The following is a 21,025-nucleotide window of genomic DNA, read 5'->3' as shown; positions in this document are numbered from 1 at the left end:
GGCTGTCACTTTTCACAGATCGCAGCCGTTCAGCTTTACGTTCCGGCTGAGTGATGGGCTCCCGATGGCTACAGGAAGAAAGGCTGTTAAGGTAAGTAAAAGTTTTTTACACACTTTAAACACACCAAACACACTTACCTTTGCACTCATGCACCCCTCACTCACCTGAGCACCGAAAACGCGACCCCTCCAACCCCTTGGCCCGCCTGCTCTAACCTGGCGTGGTTTGGAGCCTTTGGGAATCCCACACGAAACCCCTCAAAATAGGGATTAGGCTAAAAACTGCCTGTTAACTACCTGTTAACAGGCAGTTAATTGGCACTAATCCCTTCCTGCCTGGTTTCGGCGGGTCCCAGTGCGGGGCGGGTACCCGCCGCCCCTGAAAGTTGCGCAGGGCGGGGTTTTGGGCGGGATGGTGTCGGGACCCCCAAATTCGGGATTTCCCCCCCCCCCCACACGCCTGAAACCCCGCCCGACGGCTCGGGGAAAATCGGGGCCAACGTTTCAGGTCTGGGAGCCTTCGTAAGCGCATGCAGAAATGGGTGAAAGTTGAAATGGGGGAAGGAACGGGAAAGGAAGAAAAATAATTTGCGAACACATTAAGTGACTATTCTAACTTTATTTTCTCAGAACACACTTTTCTGTAAAAGAAAAAATTATTTTCAAATACGAATATAGATACTGGGGTAGAGTTTCCGCTGGCTTGAGCTGGCATTGTCAGCACAAAATAGGGGAAATCGGCCAAACCACGCAAACGATCAGGGAGTTCTAAACGTCAGTTACGTCAAGCGTAAATCGCGTTTCCACTATTTTTAATGCTGGTTAAAAAATCTTTTCCCCCGAAGCCGACGCCGTCCACATAAGTGGCCACGCCCCCAGATCGAAATAATGAGGTGGCGAGTTTCCAACCACCGCGGCCGTCCGAGGAGGGTCTTCAAACTGAGCTCATTTTTTTATGCCACCTAGTCGGCAAGTTTTTCAAGCTTTTACACGGTAAAAAATACTGAATTTGCTAAGAAGCTGACTAGTGTACACCAATGAAACTATTAAATGGTTCAGTGCAGCTTTTTTAAGTAAGTTTCGGTGATTTTAAATCAGGTTACTCGGGTTAATCGGGATTGAACACAATACAATACAAATCGCTTTATTGGCATGATAAGGTACATCTTATGTTGCCAAAGCATCAAAATACATTTATGGTTGAACACATAAACGCGGTTCCATTCATACAGTGTATAAACAGGTATATCCCTGAGTTTATAAATATATTTTCGCCTTGTTTATATATACTCTTGTCTTAGTTTACTGGTTGTCCCTCTGTTCATGGCAAGCTGTAACATAGTGTGCCGCCAGTGTTACACAGCTTCTCTCCTCCCCCAGTAGGAATGGGAGTTTTTGGTTGTCAGTCAGATTTCTGAATTCAGGGCATATTTGTGAGAATTTTTGATAGAAATTCTCTCTGATGCCCTGATATTTTCCACAGGCTGTGAGGAAGTGCATCTCTGTCTCAACTACTCCCTGACTGCAGTGAGAGCATATCCTGTCTTCTCTTGGCAGCCTGGTCTGCCTGTGTCTGCCTTTTTCGATCGCCAGGCTATGTTCGCTAAGTCTGTACCTTGTCAAGGTTCTTCTCAGTTTGTTATCCTTTACCATGGTCAGGTAATCAGCTATGTTGTATTGTCTGTTTAGGGCCAAGTAGCAATTGAGTTTGCTTTGGGTTTTTGTTGTTTCTGCCCAATATGACAGATATTTTTCCTTTTGCTTAGCGACGATTGTGTTGGGTCGAATTCTTTGTGTTACCCTGTCACTGTCCTACTCTTATTAAAAATGCTTATTTTTGGTGATTAAACCCATTTGCAGCGGTGGCAATCAAACTGCACCAGGTTTCCGCTCTTAAATACACCGAGGAGTATTTTTAATGCAAAGAGAGAAAAATAAACAACTGCGTTCTATAACTGGAACCGAGTTTACGTTTGTGATTATGCAAATGAGTTTGGGAGGAAACATGAACCATAACTTCAGTTCGGAAAAAAACAAAACAATTTCAAGCCCAAAGCGGAAACTCTACCCCACTTTGTACAAAAATTTACAAATTTTGTGTAGTTGTCGACTTTTTAAAAATTGTTTTTTGCAATGTACATGCCAGGAAATAAAAAGTAGTATTTGATATGAACTGTATTAGTCCTTTTGTCCCAATGCCCTGTATTGTACTTATATTCATGCAGAACGTTTCTGTCTCTATGTTAGGGCATCAATTACTTCCTGATATTTCAGAGCAGAACATTTCATGGGGGAAGCGATCCTCGCTTGGGACTTCATCGAATCATAGAATGGTACAGCGCAGAAGGAGGCCATTCGGCCCATCGTGCCTGTGCCGGCTCTTTGAAAGAGCTCTCCCATTAGTCCCACTGTCCCTGCTCTTTCCCCACAGCCCTGCAAATTTTCCTCTTCAGGGCTTTATCCAACTCCCGTTTGCAAGTTACTATTGAATCTGCTTCCACAGCCCTTTCAGGCAGCGCGTTCCAACTCGCTGCGTAAAAAACATTTTTCCTCAGGTCTCTTCTGGTTCTTTTGCCAATTACCGCCTTCAAGATTAGTTCACTTCATAAAAATATCGTTTCTTCATTTAAAAGAAGCATAGCCGCTGACAAACAGGAAGCTAGCCTAATGAGGATATTGTGGTCTGTTTCCTCGTCATTTACTGCAGGTGGACTCGCGAGTGAATGTCCGACTCTGAACCATTTGAAATTTGTTTGTTGTTTTAGTTCATTTCAGTTTAAAGTCCGTCTGGTTGGGATGTCTGGTTGGGATGAGCCAATCAAGCTCCCAAATTCTTATTGGTATGTCCCTATGGGGTTCAGTTGGCATACCCTTACATTTGGATCAGCTTAATTCGAAATGAGGCCCTTGAGCGAAGGTTACTTATGCTCAAATTCCCCCGCTGTTGCACATCGAGGTGCTGCTCTGTAGAAGGCTGTGCCTGTGGCATTGGAGGGTGGGGCAGGTAACACATCTATGCCCCTTCCAATGCCCCGTTAGACTGGGCCCAATAAACAGTGGAACAGTGACTTGGTACTATCTACTCTTGCAGTTTTTCTCAGCCACCTGTGGCGTAAGGCGGTGGCTGCCGCCTGGATCAAGTGAGGAACCGAGTGTGATTGGAGGAAATTGATCTTTGTTCTCCTCCACTGTGCCGCACAACAAATCCAAACTTTATCGTGCACCTGCAAAGTGTTTGACCGTGTTATCAATAAAAACAAACGACTGATGGATTCCTTTTCACTTTGGAGCATACTGGTGTTTGAAAAGGAATGGAACACAAGGGGCTGACTTTTAATGGGAAAGGCAGGTTGGGCCGGGTTTTTCCCGCAGGCCCTGCTTCATTTAACAGCAGGGCCTGATTTACATGGGAAGCCTCTGTTTCCCACCCGCAGCCAGTCAGATTGAGAGCCTGGCTGACTCCAAGCGGGTAGGCCTGCGGCACAGGGGAGGGAGGGTGGGATCGCGTGGGAGGGGATGGCTGCAGGTGCGGGGGGTGGGTATATCCGCGATTACGGGCTGGGAGGAGCGGGGGGGTGAATCTATCAGCAATCGCAGTCTGGAGGAGTGGTGGGGGGGCGTCGGAACAAGATCATGGGCCATGTGGCTGGCGGAGGAGCTGGTGGTGGCGGTGGAAGAAGATCGCGGGCTGCAGGGCAACTGGAGAGCCGGGGCGGCCGCTGAAGATCGGGGGCCCGGAGCAGCATTGGAAGGGGGTCTGAAGGGATCGGGGGCTGGGAGCAGCACTGAGCTGGGGCCTGAGGAGCATGGGGGAAGGCTGCGTGGGGGGACCGAAGACCTTGGCGGGGGGGGTGGAAATTGGAGGCCTGGGGGCGAGCGGAGGGGGGGCTCCAATCACGGGGGGTGGGTTCGGTAGGGACTTTGGATCCAGCAGGCCTTGCCTCGCATTAGCTGGCGGGTTTCACGAGGCCTGCAAAACCCAACCAGCTAAAGTTAAATAGAAAATGGAGGTTAAAGCAGAGGCTTCCAGCCTCATTATAATATTTAAATAGACGACCCGCCTCCTGGCAGCGGGTTGGCTGCCCGCCCCGTCCCGCCTCCGTTAAAACCGGATGTGGGCGGTTTGGAAGTGGGTTCCAGTCGGGATTCAGATTTTTAAGACTTTAATTACCCCCGAGCCCCCAACCCACCCATTTTTTTTAAGGTTAAAATTTCCCCCAAGATATTTTGTCCTTTGGGATTGGCCAGTCTATTCCTCCTGTACATGCCTAGCTGCCAATACAACAAAACTTAAAGGGGGTGACACTCAATGAAACAATGTAAAATAAAACTGTATTACTTATTTGGCGAAAATAATTCCAGTCTTTCAGCAGCTGCAATTGGTGAGGCCGCGCTTACAATATAACATTCTAAACGGTAAGATTTTGCTTTTATATATTAAAGGATCAAATATATTACAATAAAAACAGAATAATTTACAGTAATTTGCCTCTCCGTTGAAAAAAAGCAAGAAAGTCAGCAGTGGTTCGCTCAGTTTTGATTTTTCTCTTTGTCAAAATTGGACGCCGATAAAGAAAGAACTTGCATTTATATAGCAGCTTTCCCGACCTCGGGAACATCCCAACGTGCAACACAGCCAATGAAGTACTTTTCGAAGTGTAGTCACTGTCGTAATGTAGGGAAACGCGGCAGCCAATTTGCGCACAGCAAGCTTCCAGGCAAACGGCGATGAGATAAATGACCTGATAGTCTGTAATCGGCTAAGTCGCTAAAATCTTCAGGCTGTGCGGGACTGGAGCACCATGCAGGCGTGTCAGGGCTGACTGGGTCTTTTTCTGGGCCAGTTCTGCGCGGAGTGCTCGGAGGTCTGTCGATGTCTGCTTCCTCAGCTGCAAAGGCAATAGAAATATCGACAATTGTTTGAAAGTCAACTTAGGATACGGAATACCAACTTTAACTACCCAGCTCAGCCAAGCATTCAAAAGAAGCCATATGGTATTTTGACTCAACAACAGAAATGAAATCCAAAGCACTAACTCAACTCATTCAAAAATGTAAGAACATAAGAAATAAGAGGAGTCGGCCATTCGGCCCCTCGAGCCTCTCCGCCATTCAATAAGATCATGGCCCATCTGATCTTGGCCTTAACTCCACTTTCCCACACACTCCCCATAACCCTAGACTCCCCCGTTTTTCAAAAATCTGTCTAATTCCACCTTGAATATATTCACTGACTCCACCTCCACAGCTCTCTGGGGTAGAGAATTCCAAAGATTCACGACCCTCTGAGAGAACAAATTCCTCCTCATCTCCGTCTTAAATGGGCGACCCCTTATTCTGAGACTATGCCCCCTAGTTCTAGATTCCTCACGAGGGGAAACATCAGGCTCGATTTTCATTGGGCCGTGGAGTCGGGATTGGAGGCATGCAGGGGGTTAAATTCCCGAAATCAGTGGTCCCGACCCCATCCCGCACCCAACCCGCCTCCATGCCGGTTTCAGAGGAGGTGGGTACCCGCCCCGCACTGGGACCCGCCTCCCCAAGGCAGGAAGGGATTAGTGCCAATTAACTGCCTGTTAACAGGTAGTTAACAGGCAGTTTTTAGCCTAATCCCTATTTTGAAGCTTGAACTGTGGGATTCCCGACGGCTCCAAACCACGCCAAGTTAGAGGAGTCGGGCCGTCGGGTTGAAGGACTTGGAGGGGTCGAGATGTCGGTGTTCAGGTGAGTGATGGGTGCATGAGTGCAAAGGTAAATGTGTTTGGTGTGTCTAAAGTGATTAAAGAAGTTTTACATACATTTTCTTACCTTTTTAGCCTTCCTTTCTCTAGGTTTCGGGAGTCCCTCATCTAACCGGCACAAAAAGCAGAATGGCTGCGATCTGTCAAAAGTGACAGCCTGCAGCTTTCTGTGCAGGAGAGATTTCTAACTGAGTCTGCGTAGAAGGACTCAGGTTAGAAGTAAGACTGTCAGTGTTTGACAGCTTCAAACAGCTGTGAAACACGATATTTCATCTGTCAAAACGTCTTGACATGAAATTTCAGTCTGTGACGTCACCTGTTGCCGGGTGGCCCTTAATTGGCCTGCTGAGCCCGCTGGGTGGGCTCAACAAGGTCACTCAAGTTAAAATCGCGTGGTTTGGCCGCATCTCAATGGAGGCGGGACTACAACCCCGAAAGTTGTAGTCCCGCCTCCAACCCACTTCTGAATGAAAATCCAGCCCATCCTCTCTGCATCTACCCTGTCAACTCCCCCTCAGAATCTTATATGTTTCAATAAGATCACCTCTCATTCTTCGAAACTCCAATGAGTATAGGCCCAACCTGCTCAACCTTTCCTCATAAGGCAACCCTTTCAACTCCGGAATCAACCTCGTGAACCTTCGCTGAACTGTAAGTTTTATACAGGCATGATAGGCCCAGTGGCCTCCTCCTGCATATATCATTCCATGATAACTGTTCCAGTACTTGTCGCCTAGTGCATGTTTGGACTTGGTAATGCAGTGTTAGACTTTCTTCTCTGCAATCTGAGTTCAAATCCAGATGAAAGGCTCCTCTATTGGCTGGCGCTCCATTGGAGAGTAATATTGGGCAGGGTATAAAAATCGGCATTCCACCTGATCCCGTGGGTTTCCCCCACACAGAGTTGGGTTAAAATTGCCCCCATATACATGTCAAATTTTGTTTGACAAAGCTCCTGTGAAGCGCCTTGGGGACATTTTACTACGTTAAAGGCGCTATATAAATACAAGTTGTTGTTGCTGTTCGATGTGAGCCCCACAGGAGAAAACTAGCACTAAACTGGCAATCCCGTTCAAAGGCCATAGGATGGCGGGTGTGGGGAACGACACAGCAGGGGTGCTGTTTTGAACGTTGGGGTACAACACTCTGCATCCAATTGTCCTATATCGGACTTTGGGAGTGCTTGATGCTGACACTGGATGCCTCATATAGAAAATTCCTCAGCACTAACCTTGATAAACAGAAAATTTCACAAAGAATGTTAAAAGTTCGTACTGTACTTGTATGTACAACATTTTGTTAAAAGAAATTAGCCCAGATAACTTCTACAAATTTCACATCAGAAATATCACAATGGTGAAAGTACACAGAGACAAAAATGATTCATTTTCTAGTATTCTCTGAAAATGTGCTAAAGCTCTGAAACCGAAACAGTAAAATGCAATTTCAAAACGGAATTGGATAAATACTTGAAGCGGGACAAAATGTGCAGGGCTACGGAGAAAGGGCGGGGGAACGGGATTATGGGAGAGCTCTTACAAAGAGCCGGCACAGGCACGATGGGCCCAATGGCCTCCTTCTGTGCGTCTACGATTCTATGGATCAGACAAGGAAATTACAAGTTCGATTTGTTTATTCAACGGATCAAATCATGCACTGATTTGTGCTAATTGTTTGATATATTGGAGATAGCTACAGATATTTGATACATGTAAAAAAAATATGTATATACCAAACCTATTGAAGAACAGATACCTAAACTACATATTCCTAGTGTTACAAGTGTATTGTGTGTTCATGGAAATTATTTCAATCAGTGATAAAAGTCATTTTAAAGCCTTCATGTCACTCTCTGTCGATTACTGTAATACTGTACCTTGATCTCAGTAATTAGCTTCATTCTGGCATTTTCCACTCTTCTATAAAGGTGATCAATTTCATGCTCGAGTGTTGTAATCTGAATAATTAACTCATTCTGGAACAGAACGTCATTAGTGTTTGCATTTATATAGTTGCTCATCACTTCTCCCCAACCATCACAAAGAGCTTCACAGACAAAGAATTGCTTCTGCAGAGAGTTCCAGTAACCCTGATTAGACAGGCAATCTTGGCAGTGATTTTCCACACAGCCAGATCCCACAAACAGCGTTGGAAGGGCCTGGCCTCACACCCTCTAGTGCCAATGGTCTTATTTGGGACGGGATAGAGACTCTACCCCCTTATTAAAAAAGTCGCGGACTCCCTCCCCAACGTAAGTTCTGCCACTTTTAGCACACTCGAGCAATGGAAGATTCGCAGCATTTCCAACCCCAATACTTACAGGAACACACGCATATTATTATCTGGTTACCAGTTCCTCGCTGTTCGCAGTAATCTTAGACGCGATTGTGATTGCTGCGACATTACTGAATGCTGCTAACACAATAGAGGGCTGCGAAAATCCGCGGGAGCGTAATTGCCATCCATTAATCTAGGATTGCGCCCACTGTGCAACTCCACTGCTGATCCCACCAAAATTTGCAGGCCGAAGGCAGAGGCCGTCAGCAGCGGGCCTTTGGTGGTTTGGAAATGGAGAGGGGGTGCGGCACATCTGCGGTGTCCAACACACCCGCCGCCCCCCCCCATCCCCAGCCCCCCACCGCTCTCCCCCCACTCAGCCACCCTCTCCCCCAACCCCTCCCCTACCCCCAGCCCAGCCTTCCCTCATCTTTAGAGTCCTGGCTCCAGTCATGCCCTGGACTTCCAGGTAGGCCACATTTCCCCAGATCTATGGTCAGGAATGCTGATTCAGCCCTGACAGAGGGAATCCCCTGCACCCCTTGCATTGATGGCACCTGTAGGGCAAACAAGGCTCTACCCCCCTCCTCCCCACCCCATCCTCACACCCCCCACCCCATCCTCACACCCCCCAACCCTCCTCCCCACCCCCACCCCCACCCCCTCCTCCCCCACACTTCCCCCCATGCCTCCACCCCTCCACCTCACCCCACACCACACCCCTCCCCCACCCCCCGTTGAGACCCTTTCCCCCGAAAGCCCCCCTTAACTCCATTGTCCCCTCTCCCCATTGTCCTTCATCACCCCCGATTGATTCTCCCCGCCAATATCGCCCTCATCTCCCTTCCTACAATCTCCTGATCCTGTACCTCTGCCCCCAACATGCTTCTGACCCCTTGTTCTCTCTCCCTCAATTCCCTTATATCCTCCTCTCCCTCACTTCTGAACATCTCCATCCCATATTGCTTCTTCTCCTCAACGTCACGATCATGCTCGAATATGCCCATCAGCAGCCCAACAACCCCCCATGACTCACAGCGCAGAAGTAATAGGGAAAGAGGTACAGTGAGGAACGATGGTATCATAGAATCATAGACATTTATGGCACAGAAGGAGGCCATTCGACCCATCGTGTCTGTGCCAGCCAACAAAATTGCTGTCCAGCCTAATCCCATTTCCAGCTCTTGGTCTGTAGCCCTGCAGGTTACGGCACTTCAGGTGCATATCCAAGTACTTTTTAAATGTGATGAGGGTCTCTGCCTCGACCACCCTTTCAGGCAGTGAGTTCCAGACCCCCACCACACACTGGGTGAAAAAAATTCTCAACTCCCCTCTAAACCTTCGACCAATTACTTTAAATCTATGCCCCCTGGTTATTGACAACCCCAGCCTATCCAATCTTTCCTCATCGCTAAGATTCTCTACTCCCGGCAACATCCTCATAAATCTCCTCTGTACCCTCTCTAGTGCAATCACATCTTTCCTGTAATGTGGTGACCAGAACTATACATAGAAACATAGAAGATAGGAGCAGGAGTAGGCCATTCGGCCCTTCGAGCCTGCTCCGCCATTCAATTAGATCATGGCTGATCATCCTGTACCCTGTCCCTGCCTTCTCCCCATATCCCTTGATCCCTTTAGCTTAAGAAATATATCCAACTCCTTCTTGAATATACTTAATGAACTGGCCTCCACCGCCCTCCGTGGCAGAGAATTCCACAGGTTCACCACTCTCTGGGTGAAGAAATTCCTCCTCATTTCAGTCCCAAACGGCTTACCTCTTATCCTTAGACTATGACCCCTGGTTCTGGACTCCCCGGCCATCAGAAACATCCTTCCTGCATCTAGTCTGTCCAGGCCTGACAGAATTTTATAGGTTTCGATGAGATCCCCTCTCAATCTTCTAAACTCCAATGAGTATACATAGATACATAGAGATAGGAACAGGAGTAGGCCATTCGGCCCTTCGAGCCTGCTCCGCCATTCAATGAGATCATGGCTGATCTTCGTCTGAGATCATAGCTGATCTTACCAGTTCAGTACCCCGTCCCCGCCTTTTCTCCGTAACCCTTAATCCCCTTAGCCTTCAGAAATATATCCAATTCTCTCTTGAAAATATTTATTGAATTAGCCTTCACAGCCCTCTGTGGCAGGGAATTCCACAGGCTCACCACTCTTTGAGTGAAGAAATTCTTCCTCATCTCTGTTTTAAATGATTTGCCCGCTATTTTTAGACTGTGGCCCCTGGTTCTGTGCTCCCCGGCCATTGGAAACATTCTCTCTGAATTCAGCCTGTCCAGGCCTGCCATAATTTTATATGTTTCGATGAGATCCCCTCTCAATCTTCTAAACTCCAGTGAGTACAAGCCCAAACTATTTAATCTCTCTTCGTAGGTCATTCCCGCCATTCCAGGTATCAGCCTGGTGAATCGCCGTTGCACTCTTTCCATGGCAAGAACATCCTTCCGCAGATGGGGCGACCAAAACTGTACACAATACTCCAGATGCGGTCTCACCAGCACCTTGTACAGCTGTAGTAAGGTATCCCTATTCCTATACTCGAACCCCCTTGATATGAAGGCCAACATACCATTTGCCTTCTTAATCGCCTGTTGCACCTGCATGCTCTCCTTCAGTGACTGGTGCACAAGAACACCCAGGTCCCTCTGCACTTCCCCATCTCCCAATCTATTGCCATTTAGATAATAATCTACCCTCCTGTTTTTACCCCCAAAGTGGATAACCTCGCATTTATCCACATTATAGTGCATCTGCCACGTATCCGCCCATTCCCCCAACCTGTCCAAATCACACTGTAGCCTCCTGACATCCTCATCAGAGCCCACCCCTCCTCCTAGTTTAGTGTCGTCAGCGAATTTGGAAATATTGCATCCAATTCCCTGATCCAGATCATTTATATATATTGTGAACAGCTGGGGTCCCAGGACAGATCCTTGCGGCACCCCGCTGGTCACTGCCTGCCACTCCGAAAACGAGCCGTTTATTCCAACTCTCTGTTTTCTATCCGCCAGCCAGTTCTCTATCCACGTTAATACTTTGCCCCCAATCCCATGAGCCTTAATTTTGCATGATAATCTTTTGTGTGGAACCTTATCGAAGGCTTTCTGGAAGTCAAGGTACACCACATCCACTGGCTCTCCCCCATCTATTCTACCAGTTACCTCCTCAAAAAATTCCAGCAGATTAGTCAAACACGATTTACCCTTTGTAAATCCATGTTGACTCTGTCCGATCCTTTCCCCATTTGTCAAGTGCTCCGCTATTTTATCCTTAATAATGGACTCTAGCATTTTGCCCACAACCGATGTAAGGCTTACTGGTCTATAATTCCCTGCTTTCTCTCTACCCCCCTTTTTAAATATTGGGGTAACATTAGCTACCCTCCAATCCACGGGTACTGTTCCCGAGTCAATGGAGTTCCGGAAGATGATCCTTAGAGCATCTGCTATCTCCAGGGCAACCTCCTTAAGTACCCTAGGATGTAGTTTATCAGGCCCTGGGGATTTGTCGGCCTTCAGTCCCCTCAACTTACCCAACACCATATCCCTAGAGATACTAATTTCTGTCAGCTCCTCCCTCTCATTAGTCCCTATGTTTGCCGATATTCCTGGGAGGTTATTTGTGTCCTCCTTTGTGAATACAGAACCAAAGTATGAGTTTAATTGGTCTGCCATTTCCTTATTCTCCATTATATATTCTCCCGAATCAGACTGCAAGGGACCGACTTGGGATTTTACCAGTCTTTTCCTCCTGATATACCGATAAAAGCTTTTGCAGTCTGTCTTTATGTTTGCTGCAAGTTTACTTTCGTATTCTATTTTCCCCTTCCTGATTAATCCCTTTGTCCTCTTTTGCTGTATCCTGTACTGCCCCCAATCTTCCGGTCTGGTGCTTTTTTTTGCCAGTTGATATGCCCTTTTTTTTGATTTTATGCTGTCCCTAATTTCCCTCGTTATCCACGGTTGAGTCACCTTTTTAGGTTTATTTTTATGCCAAACCGGTATAAACATGTTCTGGAATTCTTCCATTCTATCTTTGAATGCTTGCCATTGTCTATCCACTGTCAATCCCCCCAGAAACACCACCCAATCAATCTTACCCAATTCCCGTCTCATACCCTCGTAATTCCCTTTATTTAAGTTCTGGACCTTAGTCTCTGATTCAATTTCCTCACTCTCCATCTCGACTGAGAGCTCGATCATATTATGATCGCTCTGACCCAAGGGGCCTCGTACAAGAAGATTGCTGATAAGTCCCTTCTCATTGCACAATACCCAGTCTAAAATGGCCTGATCTCGAGTCGGCTCCTCGACATATTGGTCCAGATAACCGTCCCGAAAACATTCCAGGAATTCCTCCTCCTCAGAATTTTTACTAATTTGGGTAGTCCAATCAATATGTAAATTAAAGTCACCCATGATGACAGCTGTGCTCTTATCGCACGCTTCTCTAATTTCCCTTTTTATGCCTTCCCTCACCTCCATATTACTATTTGGAGGCCTATATATCACACCCACTAACGTTTTCCTCCCCTTGCTATTTCTCATTTCTACCCATACAGATTCCGTTTCATCCGAGTTAATATCCTTCCTTTCCATTGCATTAATCCCCTCCTTTATAAGCCCAATCGACACAATCTCTCCTCATACGTCATTCCTGCCATCCCAGGTATCAGCCTGGTGAATCTTCGCTGCACTCCTTCCACGGCAAGAACGTCCTTCCTCAGGTAAGGCGACCAAAACTGCACACAATACTCAAGGTGCAGTCTCACCAAGGCCCTGTACAACTGCAGCAAGACATCCTTGTTCTTGTACTCGAACTCTCTTGCTACAAAGGCCAACATACCATTTGCCTTCTTAACCGCCTGCTGCACCTGCATGCTTACCTTCAGCGACTGGTGCACAAGAACACCCAGGTCTCTTTGCACTTCCCCTTCTCCCAATCTATTGCCGTTCAAATAATAATCTGCCTTCCTGTTTTTGCCACCAAAGTGGATAACCTCACATTTATCCACATTATAGTGCATTTGCCATGTTTCTGCCCAATCACCCAACCTGTCCAAATCGTGCTGGAGTTTCACGACATCCCCCTCACAGCATACCCTCCCACCCAGCTTTGTGTCGTCTGCAAATTTGGAGATATTACATCCAATTCCCTCGTCCAGATCATTAATATATATTGTGAACAGCTGGGGTCCTAGGACCGATCCTTGCGGTACCCCACTAGTCACTGCCTGCCACTCGGAAAACGACCCGTTTATTCCAACTCTTTGCTTTCTGTCCGCCAACCAGTTCTCTATCCAAGTCAATACCTTGCCCCCAATCCCATGTGCCTTAATTTTGCACGCTAATCTCTTATGCGGGACCTTATCGAAAGCCTTCTGAAAGTCCAAATACACCACATCCACTGGTTCTCCCTTATCTATTTTACCAGTTACATCCTCAAAAAATTCCAGTAGATTAGTCAAGCACGATTTACCTTTTGTAAATCCATGTTGACTTTGTCCGATCCAGTCACTGCTTTCCAAGTGCTCTGCTATTACATCTTTTATAATAATGGACTCTAGCATTTTCCCCACTACCGATGTCAAGCTTACCGGTCTATAATTCCCCGCCTTTTCTCTACCACCTTTTTTGAATAGTGGGGTAACATTAGCGACCCTCCAATCCATGGGTACTGTTCCAGAGTCTATCGAGTTCTGGAAGATGACCAGCAATGCATCTACTATTTCTAGGGCCACTTCCTTAAGTACCCTGGGATGTAGATTATCAGGCCCTGGGGATTTATCGGCCTTCAGTCCCATCAATTTTCCTAACACCATTTCCCTACAAATACTGATTTCTTTCAGTTCCACCCTTTCATCAGACCCTATGTTCCCCGGCATCTCTGGGAGGTTATTTGCGTCCTCCTTTGTGAAGACAGAACCAAAATATGTATTTAGTTGGTCTGCCATTTCTTTGTTCCCCATTATAAATTCCCCTGATTCTGACTGCCAGGGACCTACGCTTGACTTCACCAATCTTTTTCTCTTCACATATCTATAAAAGCTTTTACAGTCAGTTTTTATGTTCCCTGAAAGCTTACTCTCATATTCTATTTTCCCTTTCTTAATTAATCCCTTTGTCCTCCTTTGTTGAATCCTAAACTGCTCCCAATCCTCAGGATTATTGCTTTTTCTGGCCAATTTATATGCCCTCGGACCTTATGCTATCCCTAATTTCCCTTGTTAGCCACGGTTGGGTCACCTTTTTTGTTTTATTTTTATGCCAAACTGGGATGAACAAATTCTGTAGTTCATCCATTCGGTCTTTGAATGTTTGCCATTGCCTATCCACCGTCAACCCTTTGAGTGCCATTCCCCAATCAATTCTACCCAACTCGCTCCTCAGACCATCATAGTTTCCTTTATTTAAATAGAGGACCCTAGTCTCCGAGTCAACTACTTCATTCTCCACCTTAATGAAGCAGTACTCTAGCTGTGACCTAATTAGTGTTTTATACAGTTCAAGCATAACCTCCCTGCTCTTATATTCTATACCTCAGCAAATAAAGGTAAGTATCCCGTGTGCCTTCTTAACCACCTTATCTACCTGTCCTGCTACCTTCAGGGATCTGTGTACCTGCACTCCAAGGTCCTTCTGTTCCTCTACGCTTCTCAGTGTCCTACCATTTTTTGTGTATTCCCTTTCCTTGTTAGCCCTCCCCAAATGCATTACCTCACACTTCTTCGAATTGAATTCCATTTGCCACTTTTTTGCCCACCAGACCAGCCCATCGATATCTTCCTGCAGTCTGCAGCTTCCTTCTTCACTATCAACCACATGAGCAATTTTTGCATCACCTGCAAACTTCCTAATCGTGACCCCTGCATTGAAGTCTAAATCATTGATATATACAGGAAACTTTCAATTAACCGGCCACTAAATAACCGGAACGCCCTATCCACCGGTAAAATTCAGGAGTCGGTTCAGGTAACTTTTTTTTTACTTTTAGTTACTTTTTTTCTCCATTTGTTGCTGTGCAAGCGTGTAGCTGAAGCTGTTGCTAAGCTACAGAGACGCTTGCAACTTGTGCCGATTGTTTTGAAGCTGGCAACAGGATTTGGTGCTTTAGACGGAGCTCGGAGCTCTGTATCTTTTAACTATAGCGTTCGGTTATCCGGCATTGTTGATGGACCGGCACCAGGTTGGTCCCGTGCGTGCCGGATACCAGAAAGTTTCCTGTACCACAAAAAGCGAGGGACCCAGTACTGAGCCCTGTGGAACCCCACTGGAAACAGCCTTCCAGTCACAAAAACACCCGTCAACCATTGCCCTTTGCTTCCTGCCACTGAGACAATTTTGGATCCAACTTGCCACTTTCCCTTGGATCCCATGGGCTTTTACTTTTCAAACCAGTCTGCCATGGGGGACCTTGTCAAAGGCCTTGCTAAAAGCCATGTAGACTACATCAAACACGCTACCCTCATCAACCCACCTTGTTACCGCCTCAAAAAATTCAATCAAGTTAGTCAGACATGACCTTCCCTTAACAAATCCACACTGACTGTCCCCGATTTGCACTCCGCTTAAAAACTGGGAAGAGGAGAGGCTGAGTGGAGCCTCAAGGAGGACGGTGAAACTGAGCAGGGCTCCAAGGGAGAGCTGCAACACTGGGCAGGTAGACCAGAAGCAATGCCGCTCAGGTGAAAGAGCATGGGGAGCGGAAAACCTAGAGGGAAATAATGAATAATTATAATTTATAAAATGGTTGAACAAAAAAAAAAATCTTCACTTTGAAAGAGGAAAATTAAATTTAATGTGAACTTACCCGAGTGAAAGAATCAATTCGGGAAAAACAACAAAATAGCAGCCAAGCTATCAAAAAACGGTCAGAAATTAGGCTTATACTGCCATCTGGTGGCCAGAGCCTGTATTGGTGACAGTGGACACAGCAATTTGAAACATTCAGGGGGAGAAATTCATTATAGCCCCGTTTGGGACGCTAACTTTTAAATGTTGAGAAAATTAGCGCCAAAGTTAATGGCAGGCGCTAATGTTTCTCAACTTAAAAAAAATTCAGTTTTGCGCTCCAAGAAGGAAGTGGGGCGCTGAATCAAGCTCCACTTTTTTCTTGGAGTGCAATGGGCCGCAGGCGGGGCGGAGACTTCAGCAGCGCTGCACCCTGGGCCGTGCAACGCCGCCGTGTTCAAAGGCTCCTTCCCTCCCTTAAAGGGAAGGGCCATCGCTGCAGGCTCTGCAATTTAAAAAGTACCTACCTGGACCACCATGGCAGCCGCGATCCCGCGCGATCAGCCCGGCACTCAAGCAGAGCGCCGGGCTGATCGATCGCGGCCAGGAACCCGCGAAAAAAACTGGAAGAAGAAAGGTACGTTTTTTTTTACTTACATCGGCCACCTCGCCTTTAATCGTCGCCCCCGAAGCGGCCGGCCGCCCGATGCACGCCTCCTGCAGCTGTCGGTGTTTTCGACCGGCGCTGCTGCAGCGGGCGGATGTCAATTTCGGGTCCGGGGCGCTACCAGGTGATGCGCACAGTGATGACGTCACGATCACTGGGCGAAGGAGATCGGGGCGCAACGCCGTAGCGCCGCCGCAAAACTCTTCCCGGATATGGCGGGAGTCAATGTCAGCGCCGCGCCCGGTCGCAAAGCCATTTGCGCCCCGTTAGCGCCAACTGAAGGCGCAAAGGCACCCAATTGCATCCCCTAAATGTTAACGTAGGAACTGTAGAATGGAAAAATGTAGACCCAAAAATGTGACACGAATTCGTGACAACAAGAAGTAAAGTTTCTAGACAGGAAATGCGCACAGGTGTAAGATTTTAAATAAGTTGTAGCTGATCCCCCCCATAGCATTGGGAATCCAGATGATATATTGGGCCTGAATTTGGGGCCTGTAAGGCCTCCACCTGTCCACCATCAGCGCAAGGGGTGGGGGGAGAGGTGGGGTGTGTGACCCACAGCCTTCCAATGATAGAAGTTCCTGTGTCCCAGCCTACTAAACAACGGATGGATCGTTGGCAGCCATTACACTTGTTGAGACCTGATACAACCCCCACACTCACCAAAGATAAAAGGTGAATTTCTATTGAGTTTTAGAGAGCATGAGTGGCTGCTTTCTGGGGTGAGGTGTACATCATTATTATAGTGCAGAAGTTCCAGGAATTACATGGCTCGAGTGCCTTATGCCATTAGGTGCGCCACACCGTGATTTGCTGGGACCCCCAGCTCCACGGAGACCCCCGCCGATTAACACCGCTGTCATCGCCACGGCAACTCAGACCATTTCAGAATGGTGCGGGAGGGCTCAGAATCATTAAGGCATTCAACCGCTCAGCAGCTTCCCAGAGTCTATAACATTTTTACTGACTTGTTCTAGGAAATTCCTTTAAATCTTACGCCCCAATTAAGTAATAAGTGAGTTCAAGATTAATTACTATTTGGGCTGGAGAGCGGAACCCTAGCTTTGTTTATGGAAGGTGAATTGAGAGGCTGCAGATATTGTGGCTCTGGTCATTTCTGCTCCCGTAGAGTTTTGCTGTGCAGCATAATAGCTGCCAGGGATTTTGCCATGAATAAGTTAATTTGCCTATAATTAGCCTATGCCAAGTCTCATAAAAAGAAAGACTTGCATTTATAAAGCACCTTTCATGACCTCAGGACGCCCCAAAGCGCTTTACAGTCAATGAAGTGCTTTTTGAAGTGAAGTCACTGTTGTAATGTGGGAAACACAGCAGCCAATGATGCTGCCTGACCCGCTGAGTATTTCCAGCATTTTCTGTTTTTATTATAGCCAATTTGCGCACAGCAAGTTCCCACAAACAGCAATGTGAAAATGACCAAATGATCAGTTTTTTTGTGATGTTGATTGAGGGATAAATATTGGCCTGGACACCGGGGTAACCCCCCTGCTCTTCTTCGAAGTAGTGCCATGGGATCTTTTACGCCCATCTGAGAGAGAAGATGGGGCCTTGATTTAACATCTCATCAGAAAGACGGCACCTCCGACAGTGCAGCACTCCCTCAGCACTGCACTGGAGTGTTAGCCAAGATTTTTGTGCTCAAGTCTCTGGAGTGGGACTTGAACCCACGACCTTCTGACTCAGAGGCGAGGGTGCTGCCCACTGAGCCACTGGCTGATAGTCCCATGACAGGAAGTGAGCACCATAACATTTTTATATTATACAACAGAGAGATACCATAGGGCATCAGGTAACAAAGAGGAGGCTGGCCAACGCAAAGTTCTCAATAGTTCACGTTAAATCGTTTCATAACTTTAGGTCCAAATTGGCAGACTGATACGTCTAATCAATCAATTTTGACAGAATGGAATTGAGCAGTAGCCTGTAGACTGAAATTGAAATCTCTACTGCTACCACATTACTGACACCGTTTTGTATGTCACCGAGACATGGGACCAATTTTGCCTCTTACTTTTTTTCGGTGCGCGGGCCCTTTAACTGGCTGCATGGCCCATTCAAATGTTCGCGCATGCGCGGCTTTTCTTATATAAAAGCTGGTGCGCGGCCTGCGCGGGACCTCCAGAGCGCCGCGCGGCAGTGCAGGTTAACGGGATCATTGCTTGGGACTCTAGTCCGGGCTCAGCTACAACAGCCATCAGTCCTCGACATGCGATCGGAGATCGGCCTCCATCAACTGGCCATAAGACAGAAACTCTGCCATCTATCACCATATGTAATATGTAAATATGTACAGTTCACCATATTATAAAAAGTATATTGAGGCACTGGAGAAGCTGCTAAAAAGATTTACATCGATGATACCAAAACTGAGAGGTTATAACTATCAGGAAAGACTGAACCGGCTGGGGCGCCTTTCTCTACAACAACAACTTGTATTTATATAGCACCTTTAACATAGCAAAACGTCCCAGGGCGCTTCACAGGAGCGATTATCAAACAAAATTTAACACCGAGCCACATAAGGAGATATTAGGACAGGTGACCAAATGCTTGGTCAAAGAGGTAGGTTCTAAGGAGAGTCTTAAAGGAGGAGAGAGGTAGCGAGGCGGAGAGGTTTAGGGAGGGAATTCCAGAGCTTAGGGCCGAGGCAACGGAAGGCACGGCCGCCAATGGTGGAGCGATTAAAATCAGGGATGCACAAGAGGCCAGAATTGGAGGAGCGCAGAGATCTCGGAGTGTTGTAGGGCTGGAGGAGGTTACAGAGATAGAGAGAGGCGAGGCCATGGAGGGATTTGAAAACAAGGATGAGAATTTTTAAATTGAGGCGATGCTTAACTGGGAGCCAATGTAGGTCAGCGAGCACAGGGGGTGATGGGTGAACGGGACTTGGTGCGAGTTAGGACACGGGCACGTGTTAGAAAAGAGAAGGTTGAGAGGTGACCTATTAGAGGTCTTTAAAATAATGAAGGGGTTCGATAGGGTAGACAAAAAGATGTTTCCACTTGTGGGAGGGTCCAAAACTAGGGGCCATAAATATAAGATAGTCACTAATAAATCCAATAAGGAATTCAGGAGAAACGTCTTTACCCAGAGAGTGGTTAGTGTGTGGAACTTGTTCCACAGGGAGTGGTTGTGACGAAGAGCTTAGATGCCTTTAAGGGGAAGCTAGATAAGTGCATGAGGGAGAAAGGAATAGAAGGATATGTGGATAGGATTAGATGAAGTAGGGTGGGAGGAGCCTCGTGTGGAACATAAACATCAGCACAGACCAGTTGGGCCGAATGGCCTGTTTCTGTGCTGTAAATTCTATGTAAGTCTATGTAATTCCACCAACAGATTAATGTTAATCCATTACTTGGAACACTGCAGAAAATGCTGGAGACACTCAGCAGAGGAGGCAAGAGAACACAAGTCAACTGACGATTCGGATGTAGGACCCTTCCTCAGATCACCAACCCATGTGGTGCTGGGTAACCCGAGTTCCTTTGCCTACCAGAGGTGACCGCCAGAATGGAACTGTCAGGAAGTACAGATCAGCCACGACCTAAGTGAATGGCAGAACAGGTTAAAGGGGCTGAACGGCCTACTCCTGTTCCTATGTTCCTAGGGCCACGGCTTGCTCACCGAGTAGATCAACGTCTTAAGATCAGGATCTTATTCTATGAGTGGCCTGACCAACATCACAAAGAACAGAAGTGCCTGGTTTTATCTTGTTTCTGTGTTCAATATAATTGCATTGGCCACGTGGAATGAATTGATCTAAAGGAACAGGGGGGAGAAATTCAGTATCGCCCCGTTTGGGGCGCGATTATCAGCCGGGCGCAAAGTTTAGCGCCTGCCACTAATTATCGCCTCCGACTGCAAACTTGTCTTTTATCGCCCCTGGAGTTGATTGGAGCGCTAAATCAGGTGCATAGGCTGAGGAGCGAGGCGCTACCTCAGAGCGCTGGTGAAGCTCATGTGATGTCAGTCAGCAATGGAACACAGACACAATGGCGCTGGCCTGTTCTTAAAGTGGAGGGTCGATCTTGCTCTCCATCTACATCCTGCTCATTGCAGCCTTGAATCTCGGCCTGGAGAGACCTGTACATCAAATCTGCTGGAAAGAACAATGGAGAGGCCCAGGTAAAGAGCTCAGAGTGCAGCCCCCATAATCTCTTCTAAATCGATGCAAGGAAGATCAAATAAAAAAGAACCTGCAAAGTGCTGCTCAGTACCCAAAACTGCTCAACACAGCTTGGAATATCTCCTGCAGTCTCTCTCTCTCTCTCTCTCTCTCTCTCTCTCAGAATGCATGGTGAAAAAATGTTGCCGACAAAAAAAGGCAGGAAGCGGTCGCCTTTAAATAGCGCTCCCCCAGTCCCTTTCTGACAGCATAACGCTCCCCTCAACCGGTCGTTGCTAGCGGCAGGCAGTAAGGCAGGGGGCGCCACTCAATATCCGGTGCAGGGCGCTACCGGGGCGTTGCACACTCGACTGACGTCACGATCTGTGGGCGCAGGAGATCGTGGCGGTAGTGTTTAGCACCACCACAAAATGTCCAGTCAATTTCGCGAGCGCCGCAA

General features: G+C 47.1%; 1 protein-coding gene across 2 annotated transcripts in view; it reads right to left on the bottom strand.

Moving 5' to 3' along the window:
• Positions 1 to 4,313: 4,313 nt before the first annotated feature.
• spata1 (spermatogenesis associated 1) overlaps positions 4,314 to 21,025 on the bottom strand; it is a 97,827-nt gene continuing 81,115 nt past the window's right edge. The window contains exons 11-12 of one of the 2 annotated variants that reach the window (XM_085983514.1): positions 7,618 to 7,716; positions 4,314 to 4,889 (exon numbers count right to left, since the gene is read on the bottom strand). In XM_085983514.1, coding sequence (XP_085839640.1) covers positions 4,761 to 4,889; positions 7,618 to 7,716 — 228 coding nt within the window. In that variant the 3' untranslated portion in view covers positions 4,314 to 4,760. The remainder of the gene's footprint in view (positions 4,890 to 7,617; positions 7,717 to 21,025) is intronic. The other variant, XM_085983515.1, reaches the window with a different exon arrangement.

The sequence above is a fragment of the Somniosus microcephalus genome, chromosome 3 (genome assembly GCF_052327205.1).
Source record: "Somniosus microcephalus isolate GS21.2 chromosome 3, FLI_Smic_1.0, whole genome shotgun sequence".
NCBI classification, from domain to species: Eukaryota; Metazoa; Chordata; class Chondrichthyes; order Squaliformes; family Somniosidae; genus Somniosus; species Somniosus microcephalus.
Note: the sequence above shows the minus strand (reverse complement) of the source record. Positions and strands in the feature narration are given on the sequence as shown.